Raw genomic sequence first — 16,198 nt, 5'->3', positions numbered from 1 at the left:
CTTGGCACACTCTGGCCTACAGGCCAGCTCTGGCACTGAATCTGTTTTTTATGACCCTTGTTAAGAAAGGTTTTTATATTTGTAAAGCAATGTGAAAAAGATGAATATGCAGCAGAGACCAAATGTAGTCCACAAAGCCTATGTATTTACTGTCCAGCCCTTTGTAGAAAAAGTTTGCCGACCCCTGGCAGAGGCTTTTTCTCTCTTTGGTAGAACGTGAACTCTCTGAGATCCTTTCTAGTTCTGAAGTTCCAAAACTACGCTTCTTTGATGCAGTAGTCTCGGTCCCATCTTATCCGAACAGCCTACCAGATGTGTCCTTCCAGCAGAGAGCTCACCCTGGTTTTTAAGATGGGAGAGTATCTTTATAGTCTCTTGGGGGTGGAGGGATGGGAGAAAATATGAGATTTTAGCGTTTGATGCCTTTTCTATGATTTTGTTTTTGTTTTATTTTGACTGATGCTCATTTAAACTTGGAGTCATGTGTTGAGACGTGTTTGGGAGAGAAGGAAAATTTAACTCATGACAACGAATAACATGACAACTATTGTATTTCCTAATACATACAACACCAAGACCTCCAAGCATGAGCAAGCAAACTAGCCACTTTAGGCATATTTGGTGAACCAGATTTCAGCGGCACAAAATAATTCTGACAGCCGCATAGAGTTTATTATAAAGACATTCGTCATTCCATTCCCAGCAAGCTAGTACTTCCTTTTCTGGGGCTGTGGGAGACATGGTTATTTATCTTGGTATCTATAGGCAAAGTTGCCAGTGGGATGTTTACACAGTTTAAAATGTATACACAAATTATTAACAGGTAGCATCCATGTGAAGGCAGTCTTTTTTATTACCTAAAGTCACAGTTTTTCCAAATGCTCAATCCCGGCACATTTTATCAATGTGTATGTTATCAACATCTGAAACGTACAGAAATTTTATTGTGAATTCTGTATTTTGTGAATACCCACTCTTAAAAGGTAAAAGATTCAAATTCAGATGAGGAAACAAAGAAACTCCTCAGGGCAGCCTTGGCCCTTCCTTCGCGCTGTTGAGAGAAGTCCACGTGAGGGGTGATGGCCAAGCCCATACGGCCACACCGCAGACCAGAGTCCACTGCCTGGCATCCTTTGCCATGGCGCTCCACTGTCCAGTCAAGGTAGATCCTTAACCTCCCTCCTTGCAGTTCCCATGTGACCCTTCGTTCTTTTTATTACATTCCCTCCAACGGACTGTTTGCACCATGTCCTAGCCGGGCGCCACTTTGCTGGCATTTATAAGAGCTGGTGTGGCATCAGGGGATGGCGGGCAATTTCACTTGGAAGTGTATCCCCACAAGCTCAGTGCAGGTCCCTGCTGTAGCCACAAGACAAGAGACAGGCTTTCCTTTTGCCACTTTTCCTAATTATCCCTGCAGTTCTTGCAGGCTGGCCGAGAGAAACCTTGAGGCTGTTGCGTGGATCTCGCCCACTCAGGGTCCTTCCCCGGCCCTTCCCCAGGTTGGCCTCCCCGCCCCCAGCTCCTCCCTTGCATATTAATATGACACTGCATGGTGCTCACAGAAAGGAGCAGCTTCCACCAGCTGAAACCTCTGATCCCAAACCCACTAGAGAGTTTGGCTTTTGGAGTTTGGCAAGAAAGCCTGTTGCCCATCAGGTCAGCATGAATAAAGATTTCTTTCTTCCTTTCTTTTTTTAAAATCAAGCATCAACCGACACTGCCCCCAGAGCTCTTTTTCTCAAGACAATTTAACCCCTTCTCCCAAGTACATTTATTTTCTATTCTGAATGTGCGCATTATTTTGTTTTTTCTCTTTTCCTGTGAGACAACCAAGAAATCTACCCTATGTAAAATTTGAAAGCCAGATCAATTCTAAACCGTCTTATCACTTTTAAAGTATGTTTATCCAGCTTTGTAGGAAGAATGAGCAGACTGTTTGAAGGCCACATACTTTTCAAACCTTGGTTGCAACACGTTTGCCCCGTTTTGAAACTGTCTTTATCAGGCCGAGAAAACGAAAATCTATTTGACAAAGTGGCACTCTGGCCAGTTTATCTTGCAATATGGCTTTAGTTCACTGAGTCTATTGATTTCCTTAAATTAATGTTTACAGAATGCTACTGAATTTTGCTCAACAGAACATTGTTCTTTTGAAGGTTTACAAAAAATTGATACAGACTGTTACTGCCATGTGTTCCTTTGCTTAGACGGAGGAAACATGGCGGGGGGGGTGGTTCTTTTTTCGTTGTTTTGTTTTAAGGATAGCCTTGAACTCTAGCCACTTCCTATAAGCATTTAGCCTTCACATATTTAAGTAGCAAAACATGTAAGTAGGAGGTGAGCCCACTCATAGGCCTCAAATTGTGTGGGCATCACACTGACCTAATCCTGTAAGGTCCCTGAAAGCTGAAGCCACCTGGAGCATCAGAGTCAGAGAGACTTTAGTCTGAAGCCCGGCTTCAGAGCAAGCAAACTTGCTTGCTCTGAAGCAAGCAAGAATCTGGCTGCAGATTCTTCCTCGGCCTCATTCGGTGTAGCGTCTGCAAGCAGTTTTGTAGCCAGCGCTCCCTGAATAATTCCAGTCCTTTGAAACAGAGGTGCGAGCATCCTATTAAATTTTAAACGCCATGTAACCATTTGGTAGGAACTCTTAAATATAACACCTTGCTCTTTGACTGTGGTGCTCAGTGCCTAATACACAAAACCTAGTCTCTAGAGTTGATTTTAAAATTGGCCTTTCCAGGGAAGCTTATGTGGCCGTTCAGCCCCTGACAGGATTCTAGTCACAATCATGAAATGACTGAAATAAAACTTGGGAAACACAAAGCAACTTTTCTCAGTGTGTTGACTCGGCCAATAAAATCAGCCACGTGAACCTCCTCAAAGCATCTCTCAAGACACTGCTTTGCATACACTTAATAATCACAGTGAACTGGCTCCTAGGAAGTGGATGGACTCCTCCTTAAGGTTCTAACCACCACCTTACGTTTGGATACTATTTGGATACATTTGGATACAAAGCCCATTCGTGCCTGTTTTCCCATCCAATCCTTCCCCATAATGAGAGGGCATTGGAACACAATCTCACCATCCCCTGCACCCTTTCTGCCCTTCTGAAGGGCCAGCTAGTCCCCGGCTGTACACGCAGGATAAATGCGTGTGTGACTGCTAAGGGAGACCCCCTAGTCGCAGCATCTTGTCACCATCTTTCATAGCTCCGCGATTCCCCTCTTCCACCTCTGGCAGGAGAATTCAGTGAGAGTGAGACAGTGGAGAGGAACAGCAATAACGTATCTGTCCTTCCCTTTTTGTCTGATAATCTCAATGAGTTACTAAAGCATCTGAGTTTATCCATTTAAGTCCACTCTGTCTGCAGTCTAAGTCCCCAGTTTGTGCCACTGCCGTCAGGAGATATGTCTCTCCTTGATCAATATTTACTTAACAAACATCAGGGATGGGAGAGTTTGTTTAGAGGAATCACGTGCACACTAGGGTGAATGAATGCTCGGGAAAGTACTTCAACTTTGTCTCCTTTCCTAGGATCTTGATGTTTGTGTGTGTGCACATGCACGCAGCAGCGTACAGATGCCCTTTTTCTTTTTAACTTCTCCAAAGACACTTAGAAGTTGTCTAGAAAAATGCCTCACTGTATATGGTTATGGTTAGTACATTATTTACCCCTTAAGAGAACTCGCGACGTCAATTCAGTTGCAAAAATCCTGGCCCAAAGTTTGCTTTTCCTTTTGTGCTCCAGTACAGGTTAAACATTTTGGAAAGGCTCTTAGGATGAATTAGATGCACAAGCATCTTCCTTTGACCCCTTTCAGATGAGTGGAAGGGAAGAAAATGCAGATGGAAACAATAAAAGCGATTTGATAGGGCAACTCTAACTATATACTACTGATGGCATGACATCTTTTTTTAGAAAGCCCAAGGAGAAAAGTAGCTCTCGAGATTTTCAAAGCCTCTTACCCAGTTTTCGGAATCAGACGTGTTTAACTCTAATAATAAATACAAACACCACAGTGTTGAAGTTTAGAGATCGCTGTTCTTTCAACTTCACTCAAACAATTGCTTGAAGGCTCAAGTCAGTGCCTTCAATGCAGTTGACTTGGAGGCATCTGGGTCTAGTTTGAGGGGTTTTGTTTCTGTGTGGGTAGAGGCCGGGGCGGGGGACTGTGGGAGTTATTTATTTATTTGATTTTGTGAATCGGAGTTGTAAAAGCCATCTGAAATATTCATGCAGAATTGTCTGAGAAGCCCGTTTCTGTTTTATTTACTGCACAGTAGACCAGCCACAGCGGATTAGTTCTACAATACCCGTAACAAAAGCCCAACAGCTGATGCATGTGATGTTAGGAGGTGACAAAACAGTTAAAGTATGCTGCTGGCTACAGGCAAGCAGTCAGCAGATGCAGACAAAAGGGTTTGTGACAAGAATAACTCTCTCTCCAAGGCGAGCAGTGAAGAGTATCCAAAATACCAGTACCCTTTTCTCCTTGACATGGTCTTCTTACAGTCAGCATTTTATTGCCCTTTTATAGTATTTTTTTTTTTAATGGAGGAGGATGAAGAAAGAAAACCCACACGCAAACTAATTCACCAAAATACTAGCCAGGATTTTACTTTCCCATCAGTTAGCCACTTCTGCCCATATATATGTCTCCTTTTCCATTTCCCCACTGAAGTCTGAAAAAGAAAAATAGTTTGAAAGGTGAACCTAAAAGATGATCTCTCTTGATAAGATCGTAATCTACTGATTGATTCGCTTGATAAGCCATTTGAGCCATTGGTTATTGGGGAGGGGCCAGGGAGAGAGGTCAATGCCTGGTTTGTTTTCTGTCCATTTCAGCAAAGATCATTCCACTGATGAAATTCGGCCAGCGGACCAGTTTTTAAAGGGGATGGAGGATGGAAAGGTATCCCCGGGGAGCTGTGAAAGGGGCAGGGTTTAGGTCCCCTGCAAGAGGCTGATGGATGAGCCTACGGATGTTTCCGAGGTGTGAAAAATCAGCTTCTCTATCTCCAGAAAATAGGAGAGGCTGTCTTCTTTTTAACCTTTGTAATTCCCCTTCTATTCTCTGTGACATTCATTCATCTGCCAAGAGCGTTTGGCAAGGTTTGGGCCAGTGAGCACACTTCCAGTGACCGCTAACCTTGGTATGTCCTGACACTTATGATGAGTGTCTGCAGGACACAGAAAGCAGGCAGCCTGCTATGTCAGGCTTTTATTATGTACTGCAGAGGCTAGGGACAGTCAGTTTAATAAAACAAATCATCCTTGAAGGTAAAGCAACTGGGAAGAGGAGGAGGAAGACGGGGGGCAAACGTGTCTTTGCCACTCATTCTGATTAAAAAAAAAAAAAGAACAGCAAAACAACCACTCACCCAACACACGGTGCGTGCGCGCGCGCGCCTTGCGCGCACATATGGGCAACTCGGGCACGGGCTGGCAGACTGGAAAACATCCTCCCATTTCTCCCGTTTCATCTAAGCCCACGGGGCCCTCATGTGCTCTGAGGAGACTCAAGTGCAAACAATTGTGGTGAAATGGGAGGATGCTGATAGCCAACCCCCTTGAAATATATGAGTGCATTCAAGTACCTCCCCGCAGTGATATTCTCCTCCAAATATCAGAGCAAGGAGAGGCAAGACCATTTGGGGTGAGGTTCCTATATTGGGATGCCTTTTATCAAAGCAAAGTTTCCACTCTCCTCTCCTGAAGAACACTCAGCACTCCCACAATAGCCTCAGAGTCCCAGCCAGAGACTTTGGAAGCCTTTTGTTTTTCCCCTGTGGCATGTCCAAAGGCACGGCCTTCCCTCCCCCTCCCAGCGGCCTGCATTGTCTTGCATTCCAGGGACTTGATTGACTGTTGCCACCTGATGCTGAGGAGATAACTCTAGGGTTCATTCTGCAGATTGTTGGGTTCTATTAAAAGAAACCTAGATAAGGGATTACTTGTCACTAAGGGATTTTCTGCAGATGTTTATTAGTGATTGGAAATCCATTAGGTGTGAAGAGGTACTGAAAAAATATGGGCAACACCATTCTCATAACCCTGAATTCGAAGATACCCCCCCAAAAAACATCAGAAAGGACTCCCCGGCCCCTTACTCTGTTAAATGGAGTTGGGGAAACTTTTCTGGCAGAGAGGTAAGGGTCTCTTTTTCATGGGTGATAGTTCTACCTGTGGATGGGATTCCTTGGCACTCAGCTCAGTTGCTACACATCAGTTTACCTCTCTGGAGCCACCAAAGAAAGATTAATTGCTCTAGTACTAGAGGATCTCCTTATAACTTTCTTTTACCTAGCCCAATCCATTGCATGAGTATATTGCCTCAAAGTAAGCAAGAAATTAGCAAACATTTGCAAAGAATTCATCCCTTCCCAAACATAAACCAATAACCGTAGTCCCCTCTTGGGAATCTTTTGTGTCATTTGCACTTATTTTGAAGTTACTAGCTCTTCCGTGGTTTTTCTAAACCACAGATCCACAGCTTGTCAAGGTTTTGATGCCTCTTCTAAGTAGGACATGGCATTAAAAAGGAACCGGCATGGTTTAATGGAAAGACACCTGGATAAGTTGTTTCACGTGAGTCTCTTCATCTCGTAATTTCTTCATCTCACAGAATCTGTTTCTTCATCTATAAAATGAGTTCTGAGATCTATTTCAAGTCTTTAAATTCTGTTTTCTATCCTTACTTTAAAATTCCTTTTTTGTTTCAGTATTTAGGGAGAAGGTAAGTGTGACTCTAGCGCAGTGTAGAACAAAGCAGAAGGCAGGGTCTCATTATGAACGGTTTATCAAAGATGATGCGAAAGAACTCTGTGAAGCATTGTGAGGGATACGCAGAGTAGAAGCCAGGACTTCCTCTCTAAGGACATCTTATGATACATTCATTACATCTAGAAATAAGTAGGTGAAAAGGTAAATAACATCAAGACACAAATACAAAAGATGTTAAAGGACAGCCCAAGATTACTGCCAAAAGAAATGAATGTTTAAAACAGGATAAGACGCACTAAAATCCAGTAACCAGCATGGCGAATGATAAGGAATAACAGGGTGGAGGCTGCACGCGCCTCCAAAGAAATTACTTTGAGTTGCTCTCAGGCAAACCCTAGAACTACGCTTCTTCCCTCCTCCAGGGCTGATGCCGTTCTGGACGCACCTCCCTCCTCTGACTGTCTTAAACATCAGCCCTGCTCCCTTGGTCCCTGGCTCCCCAGATCTCTTGGGGGGGTCCTTGGAGTGGGTGGGACTTCATCTGGAGCCGCTGCCATACCCTCTGTCCCTGCAGCTCTCCGCCAGGCCAGGCCGCATCCCCGAGTGTTCAAGGAACATAGATCTTCATCGTGGATCTGTTGCTAATGGGCAGGAAAACCACTCTGATGATGTTTCTGTAGCATTTGGCTAACAGCTCCCAAACCTAGTAGTTAGAGTGGGTAGTTGCACTGCATAACTGTTCTCCAGCCAGAATCCCTCTCTCAGTAATGCCCATTTGATAAAATGTGAAGGATCATCTTTGGGGAAGAGGGAGGAGTACTCAAAAGGGCTGCTTAATGACTTTTTTTTTTTTTTTTTTTGCGGTATGCGGGCCTCTCACTGTTGTGGCCTCTCCCGTTGCGGAGCACAGGCTCCGGACGCGCAGACTCAGCGGCCATGGCTCACGGGCCCAGCCGCTCCGCGGCATGTGGGATCCTCCCGGACCGGGGCACGAACCCGTGTCCCCTGCATTGGCAGGCGGACTCTCAACCACTGCGCCACCAGGGAAGGCCCTTTTTTTAAATTTCTTTTTATTTATTTATTTTTTGACTTTTTATTTAGCATAAGGTGACTAGGAGGGGTGATTGCTCTTCCAGGCCCTTCCCATCCCACAAATACTCATGTATGTGCAGGAGGTTGGGGACAAAATCATCAAAGTTCAGTTGAAAATACAGATGAATTCTCAGCAGGGAATGGCCTTTGGGGTATATGGGTTTGCACATCCATGGGGGACAAGGTGATGTTTCCATGATTTTCCAGGCAGTGGTGGGGACTGTGTCCTAAGAAACTAGCCAATATCTTTGGGAGGGGCTTCTCAAACTTCTCACTTGTTCTAGATTCTGATCAGCCCCAGATGGGGGTCCTTTTTTTCTGGGGTGTTATTAGGTTTCCTTCAAAGGACAAGTGACTTGCCATGGGATGCACTGAACTTCTTTGTCCAACTCCAAATATGTAAGACAGGGATGTCTGGTATCTTTTTCGTTTTCTTTAACAGTTACTATCATTATAAAAAGGTCCACTGCACAAATTGAGAAAAGACATGGAGAAAGGGATCAAATGTGTTCAAAATGACAATCCCTCCCTTTTACTTTGGCGAGGGGCAAGTGTGAACGAAGATGAAGATATATACCTCTTGTATATGTGTAGACAGATCTGTCTACACATATAACTGCAGTGCATTTTACTTCCTCGTATGTCTGTACTTACTGTAAAAATAAAACATTATTAATGTATAAGTACCCCACTAAAAGAAATCTACAGAGTGTCAGTGTGTATTTGGAAAATTATGAGTACATGGAATGATTCTGTGAATCCATTTCCTTGTTGTGGGGAAAGATAGGCCATGCTTTACCGTGTAACTTACAAAGAATACTGAATAAGTACATCAATAGCTATTCCTTTCCCTAGACAAGAGGTTAGACTATTAAATAAACAACTATTAATAAATAATTAATAAACAAACACAAAAAACACCCACATATATACTCACTGCTCTGGGAGAAAAGGATTAACAGATAGGGATTCTGAAAAGAATATTTGAAGAATGTTTATCTTAGAGTACAATGACTTTGAACGATTCCCTTAATCTCTCTGAGCCTCCATTTTCTCACTGTAAAATGGGGTTAATAATCACAGAGATGGGGGAATTGAATGACATAATTCACATTCAGTACATAACACAGTGCCTGACACATAATAAGCAGTCCAAAAATGTGGGGTTTTATTATTGCTATCAGCTGCATAAATCACTCTCTCATGGAGCAATTCTAATCTCAAGGTAAAGTATTTTCCAATGTAGGATCTTAAGATTCAGTTCAAATTTTGTATTTTGGGATTCAGTGTTAGTATCATTATCTTACTCTTTTTTTGTACATAGAGGACAGGCATACCTCAGAGATATTGCAGGTTCCGTTCCAGACTACCGCAAAAAAGCAAATGTCGCAATAAAGCGAGTCACGTAAATATTTTGATTTTCCAGTGCATATAAAAGTTATGTTTATGCTATATTGTAGTCTATCAAGTGTGCAATAGCATTATGTCTTAAAAAGTACATACCTTAATTAAAAATACTTAATTGCTAAAAATGCTAACCGTTATCTGAGCCTTGAGTTGCATCTTTTCGCAATAGTAACATCAAAGAGCACTGATCACAGATAACCATGACAAATATAATATTAATGAAAAAGTTTGAAATATTTCGAGAATTACCAAAACGTGACACAGAGACATGAAGTGAGCAGATACTATTAGAAAAATGGCGCCGATAGACTTGCTCCACACAGGGCTGCCACAAACCTGCAATTTGTAAAAAACGCACTATGTGTGAAGCACAATAAAGTGAAGCAAAGCGCAATAAAGCAAGGTATGCCTGTACTTTATAGTGCAGATTATTTTAATATACAGTTTAACATCTGGGTCAACAATCCTCTGATACAAGCAGGAAACTAAGATTTTTGCTATCTTCATCTATAGTGTGGGTTTAGTTTAGTTTATATCAAAGGCCAATTATTATTCTACTGTTGAGAACACATTTTGTTTTCATAATGGAAATATGATTCAAATTCTGAACGATTAGGTGGCGACTTGCTTCTGGAATACACCTATTTAATGAAGTGAGGAATCCCAACAGTATGTCGCCTTTTTTCTACTCAGATATTCACAGTGGAATCCCAGTTTTTCAGTAGTTCTGCATGTATCCTTTGCACAAGTCTTTTTCTAAAACTCTATAAAGCTGTCAACCCCACATTACAATGCTACTATATATAACGACTTTACATAAGAGAATAGAGGCCGGCCATTTTTAGAAAATGCAGGTGCCATGTAAGCCCCTTTCTGAAAGAAAGAACTTAGCTCAATTTCCTTTGAAGAACTGGAGACTTGAAACTGAAAACTTTATTAATGCCATTGTCTCCTTGTATCAGCAGGTTCCAGAGAGATTCCTGGAAGTTGCGCAGATCACATTACGGGAGTTTTTCAATGCCATTATCGCAGGCAAAGATGTTGATCCTTCCTGGAAGAAGGCTATATACAAGGTCATCTGCAAGCTGGATAGTGAAGTCCCTGAGATTTTCAAATCCCCAAACTGCCTACAAGAGCTGCTTCATGAGTAGAAATTTCAACAACTCTATTCGAATGTATGAATAGTAGCAGTCCCCTTTGGATGTCCAAGTTATCCGTGTCTAGATTTTGATTTCATATATATGTGTATGGGAGGCATGGATGTGTTACAAAATCAGCTGGTAATCCCTCCTCATCATCTTTCTCTCATTTTCTTCTGTTTTCCATTGCAAGGGGATGGTTCTTTTCCTTCCGCCTTTAGTTTACTTTTGCCCAAGGCCCTTAACATTTGGAGACTTAAAATAGGGTTAATTTTCAGGGAAAAAGAATGTTGACGTGTGTAAAGTCTATATGAGCAAGGAAGGGCATTTTTAAAAGATGCTTCTGCTGGATTGATGGTTTATTGCGCATGGCGGTTGGCAGAGGGAGACCCGTGACACAGCACTATACTCTGTAGTCAGTGATGTGTCTCTTGTTTTTACTGCTGAGAAGGTCAGAAAACTCAATGGAACCACTTGATAAACTTAAATATTTTGTTTGGTTTGAACTCAGTAAGTCGCTTTTTATTACACATTTAAAAATAATGCCAGTGGCAGATGAACAACTCACTTTTCACAAGTACCCCAAAAGGTCAAATTTTAAAAAGAACATAATCACTAACCGTCAAGTCTTTCCTAAGAGAAATGGCAAACGCCACAAGCTAGTACCATTTTCTTTGGAGGCAAAGCAGTTTTGTACAAAAGTGACTCTTTCAAAATGAGACTGGAAATTCATGTGATTTCTAGTCACCTCTCGAAATTTTGCAGTAGGTTCTTCTTGGAAATAAGTAAGTATCTATCGTTCTTCATACAGAAAAACCCCTATAACGTGTTATCATTTTCTATTTATCTTGCTTCAGATACTAAAAGGCACATAAGTTTCAAATTTATTCTTTGCTCAACTTTGTTTATGTGGTTTAAAAGCATTATCATTTCTGTTTAATATTTAACACTTCTTTTTTCAAAAAACACTATTTTCTGAATTCCTTTCTATGGTAAGGAATAAAGGACATCCCAACTTGACCATAAAATTCCTGCCTACACTAGAAGTTTGTTAACAGCTGCTAGCTGACTCGATCTTCCCCTCCTGAGAGGAGTACATATGAGAATGACCTATTTTCCTATACATTTCCACTCTACCCTGATGGATATTCAAAGTGGTGACGGTCTAATTTTTAAGTGTTTCTTCATTTTAGGTACAGCGTTTTAAAGAAATTGATACAGTCTCTTCTAATTCAGAAGCTAGTAATTGACCAAAACGTGAAGAGTGTATAGAATAGGAGAGTTTGGGAGTTAACCCAAAAGACACAATTTCAGCACACATAAGAAAGCTAGCTGCTATTTCATGCTTTCTTCAATGGTTCTCCTCTTTTTTCTTTTTCTTTTTTTTTTCCAGTTTTTCAAAGGTGTACAAAGTCCCGTACTTGCTTTTAAAAAGCCGTGTGGCGTTCACACTTGTTTTCTTAGATGGGTTTTGTGTGCAGATGCAGTAAGAATTCCTTTTTTATTCTAATAGTGTTTTCCAGAACCCTCCCTCCCCTTTGGTAACTTGATCTACATCTCCTAAAGTGACAAAGTAAAAAAAAAAAAACAAAAAAAACTGGTATTTAGATCGTGTACAACATAAATATCGTTTTTTCCTTGATTTTTATAAAAATTACATTTGACTTTGGAGACTGCAGGTTGACCCATGTAACTAGGTGACCCAATCGCTGTAATTTAACATCATTTATAAATTCTGCTGATGGACAGGAATGTATGAAGGCAATTATTGTCAGCACAAAGCCTTAAAACCTGCTGACTTTAAGTTAAACGGCGCGGTCCTGTGATGCCTGCGTCATTCAGGAGACGTGGCCTCTTGCGGTGTGGACAGAGTGCAGTGGCCCGGGCTGGAACACCCTGGGCCTCACTCTGCACCCACAGCCAAACACATCGCCCAGCTCGCAGGCTCCTACACAGAGCCATGAGAGCCAATTTGTTCTTGTTCTGGCTTGTTTGGAAAAAAAAAAAGTGTTTGGATAATCATCACCTTGGAATAAAATGAACCCCCCCCCAAAAAAAAAAATCCAATCAGCACAAAGTAGGGAAGCAATCTCAACTTGTGGTCACACTCTTTCGCCTTGCTTCACGCCCAAGAGTATGACATTCATTGTTCACATCAGCACAGAACTGGGTCTTTGCTGTTCCCGTGTAATTCACATCACCATTGTGTTGCCATTTGCAAGGTAAAAGGCAAAACCATAATGTCTTCACCTATAAAGATAGATTGCTAGTATCTTCCTGACCTGGGGCAAATTCAGTATTGATTCCTGACGTATTTGAATTTTTAGTATTATTCTCCCCTGCCTTTCTAATTGAAATAGACAAATTAAGCAAAAACGTGTGTTCACAACCAAATGTTGATGCACTTATCTACAATAATATCCTCTCAATGTTCACTGAGGCATAGAAATTGTTTCAGAGTAGAAATTGCAGCGTGAGGAGAAACTCACCTCATTGTCCTGGAAACAGAACTCAATCGTTTTGCTTTTAGGTGATTCTTTTCTCTTTCACCATCATAAAATCTTGTGCCTCCCAGTGCATTGGAAAATGACAAAAGCCTATCTCTCAAAACTCCTATTTAACAAGTGTTCTTTAAAACACCATCTTTCCAATCTTAGCTCAACTCTCACCAAGTAAAAATTGGCGACTTGGGAGAAAGTTCACTTTCTCTGATGGGAGGGTGAAGGACTAGGGACAGTTTACATAGGGAAACAAAGTCTAAAGTCCATGTTGAAATACCACATTTCCACTTATTTTCTGCTAACCCTAAATTATTTTTGCATCTACACTTGAGGTTATAGTCTGTGCCTAGACCTAAATGCACCAGCGGGGGGATTTTTAAAAATCCTTCAAAATTCCAGTTTTTTCCCACAAGTACAATTGTTCTTGTGCCTTCTGTGGCTTTCGATTTCATCTTTTTGACTTTATTTCCAATTACTACAGCTGCAATAAACACTAGATTTTTTTTCTGGCTGTTTGACATAACGTTGATAGCTATGCATATTTTGTGTCTTTTTAAAACAAAGCAGGAGAATACGTTTTTGAAGAAGAGAATTTTTAGAACAGTTTGATACCGCAAATTATTTTTTCCTCAATTGTTTGAGCAGCATTCGAGTTTTGAAAATTCTTGTAGAAGCCAATTTTTTGTAACTGTGGTGCAAATCTTGTGTTTTCTTAGCCTAATGAAAAGTAGTATAGAAGCAATATTTCATACCATGTGCTATATATGTGTGTGCAGATGTGTGAACATAAAAACACATACACACATATACACACATGTAAAAATATACATATATATATGCGTGTGAAGTGGAAAGCTTACCTTTTCCTATCTAGATTTAAGGACCTATTTTAGGCATTTGTTATGTTTTGTGAAAAGAATGTTCTATTTGCAACAACAAAACATTTAATTCTTACTGTATCTCTGGCTGTTTAATGAGGACATTTCACTTTAAATGGTAAAACAACGTGGAAGATGGTAGAATGTAGTCATTATTTAAGGAAATGTTCACCCACATATTCCTGAAGTTTGCTTTGTGCCTCCAAGTATTATTTCATTAAAGTGTTTTATGTTTGCAGAATCTTTGTTGCTGTGCTAGGGATGTGGGTGAATATCATTTTAAAAAATTTTAAAAACAACAAAAAAAAGCAAAACAAAAACACTAAAGCAAGAGGGGAACTTTTATAAAGCAATGTAAATATTTAACCTCATGGCTGTTGTTACGTAAGACATGAGATTTTAATAAATAACTACATTCTCACAACATCTGTTGAATTTATTAGGAACACTTCAGTGACTGTATAGACAGTTGAAAGCATTCTTGAAAATCCTGCTCTCTACTTTTAAAAGATAACAGTCTCTTTCATCAGATGTCAAGGGCAAGGGTAATGCAGTTTCTGTAAATTTATGAAATTTCTTTTCTATGTACATGAAGACATTTAGTACGTAATCTCCCTCCCCCCCCACACACACACATACATGCATACACATACAGGTTAATATTAAGTCATAAAGCGAAAGATCTGGGGGCTTTAAAAATAAGATGTCCCCCAGAAGCAATCATAAATTCATCAAAGAAAAAGTGGTTTACAGACTCCCCTGAAAGAAGCAGTGTACATGTGAGGACAGAGCAGAATCTCTTTGCCATGTATATTATAGAATCTTCATTGGTGTGAATAGTACAAATGTTTCGTTCTGGTACAAACTCTGTGTTTGCAAATTACAAGAAGCATTGTTTTCAAAAAGCTCCCCTTAAAAGAACGTAACTGGTTTCTGTGAGTAAAGCAGTTACTGTATTGCACTTACATGTGATGTTGAAGGAAATGCAGTTTTGTTTTCTGTAGATCTGTTGGTTGTAAACCATCCATAAGACTAAAGCTAAAATGCTCATATTCAGAGCTGGGATCAAAACTGGTATTTAACCTTTGCATCTTCTTATAATCATCCTTCTAAGAATATAACGGAATCTGGAAGCATCTGGACTTTGAGTCTTTTCAACTGAGCCCTGTCTCAAACCTGACACCCCCGAAAATGCACAGACATGAACAGAAAAGGCAAACAGACTGGCCCGCTTTTGTGAAAATGGCTTCATTCTTTATTTTTAAAATATTCAGATATTCTCCATAGGTGGGAAAAGCAGTTTAAAATTGTATATTACCACTTCAAAATTAGAATTAGAAAAGCAAATGTATTTGGGGTTGGTCTCAGCAATACCCAGAAAAATCAAAGGTCCTGGCTTCCCCCAATATTGTCCCAGCCATTTCTCATATGTATATAGTATGAACCGTGACAAAACACTGCCTTTATATTATTTAGCAATATGTTGTAAATAGCATTATTAAGCTCTTTTTTTTTGTAATAAAGACCCTTTGATTTGAATATAGTACAATAACTGAACTGATAAAGTCAATTTTTGATTTTTTTTTTTAGCTAGAGGCAATTTCAATTGTGGATTTTTGTTGTTGTCTATTGTTCTGAAGACTTTGCATAATTTATTGGTTTAATTTATCCTAATTTATTTGATGAAGGTGTACAATTTTGTATTACCAAGGATGTACTGTAATATTAATTGATATGATAAAAAAACAATGAGACTCCCTGTCCATATTAAAAAGTAAATAAAAAGGTGCAGTAGACAATTGATTTTAAAGTAAAAGTAAAAAGTTTAGTTTGGCAGCTACTAAATTTTAAAACAGGAAAAAAAAAATAGTTGTGGGGGGAAGGGTGGGAAGGGGGTTTTTCTTTGTGTGTTTAAGCTTTTGTATACTCTCCAAACTTTTACCTTTTGCTTTGTACCACTTAAAGGATACAGTAGTCCAATTGCCTTGTGTGCCTTCCATCTTCTCTTAAACTGAATGTATGTGCAGTATATATGCAAGCTTGTGCAAAATAAAATATACATTACAAGCTCAGTGCCGTTTGATTTTTTTTTAAACATGTGACATTTAATTTTTGGACCTGTGTCCAGCTGTAGGACAGCAGGCTCGTTGTGACTGTAATATCAGTGATGGAGTTTTCCTTTCTCTCCCCACACTTGGCGCTTTATTTTATTTATTTATTTACTTTTGGCCACGCAGCTTGCAGGATCTTAGTTCTCCAACCAGGGATTGAACCCGTGCCCTTGGCAGTGAAAGCACAGAGTCCTAACCACTGAACCGCCAGGGAATTCCCTGGAGTTTTCTTTTTATTGCAGTTCTTAATTACGTTGATACAAACCTAGGATCGATGCATGCAACTCCTAGAAATGATCTTTTTTATTTCAGACGTTTGTAGTAAATGGCTAGATTT

At 40.3% G+C, this 16,198-nt stretch overlaps 1 protein-coding gene across 1 annotated transcript in view; it reads left to right on the top strand.

Annotated features, from left to right (window-relative positions):
• The window catches only part of PROX1 (prospero homeobox 1), a 53,627-nt gene extending 37,763 nt beyond the window's left edge, over positions 1–15,864 (top strand). Inside the window, exon 5 of the mRNA XM_082660199.1 lies at positions 10,198–15,864. Within this exon, the coding sequence (XP_082516325.1) occupies positions 10,198–10,383 (186 nt within the window). The 3' untranslated portion in view covers positions 10,384–15,864. The remainder of the gene's footprint in view (positions 1–10,197) is intronic.
• Positions 15,865–16,198: the final 334 nt, after the last annotated feature.

Source organism: Grampus griseus (assembly GCF_964374135.1).
Source record: "Grampus griseus genome assembly, chromosome: 1".
In the NCBI taxonomy this organism is placed as follows: Eukaryota; Metazoa; Chordata; class Mammalia; order Artiodactyla; family Delphinidae; genus Grampus; species Grampus griseus.
This window is presented reverse-complemented; position numbering and strand designations above follow the sequence as displayed.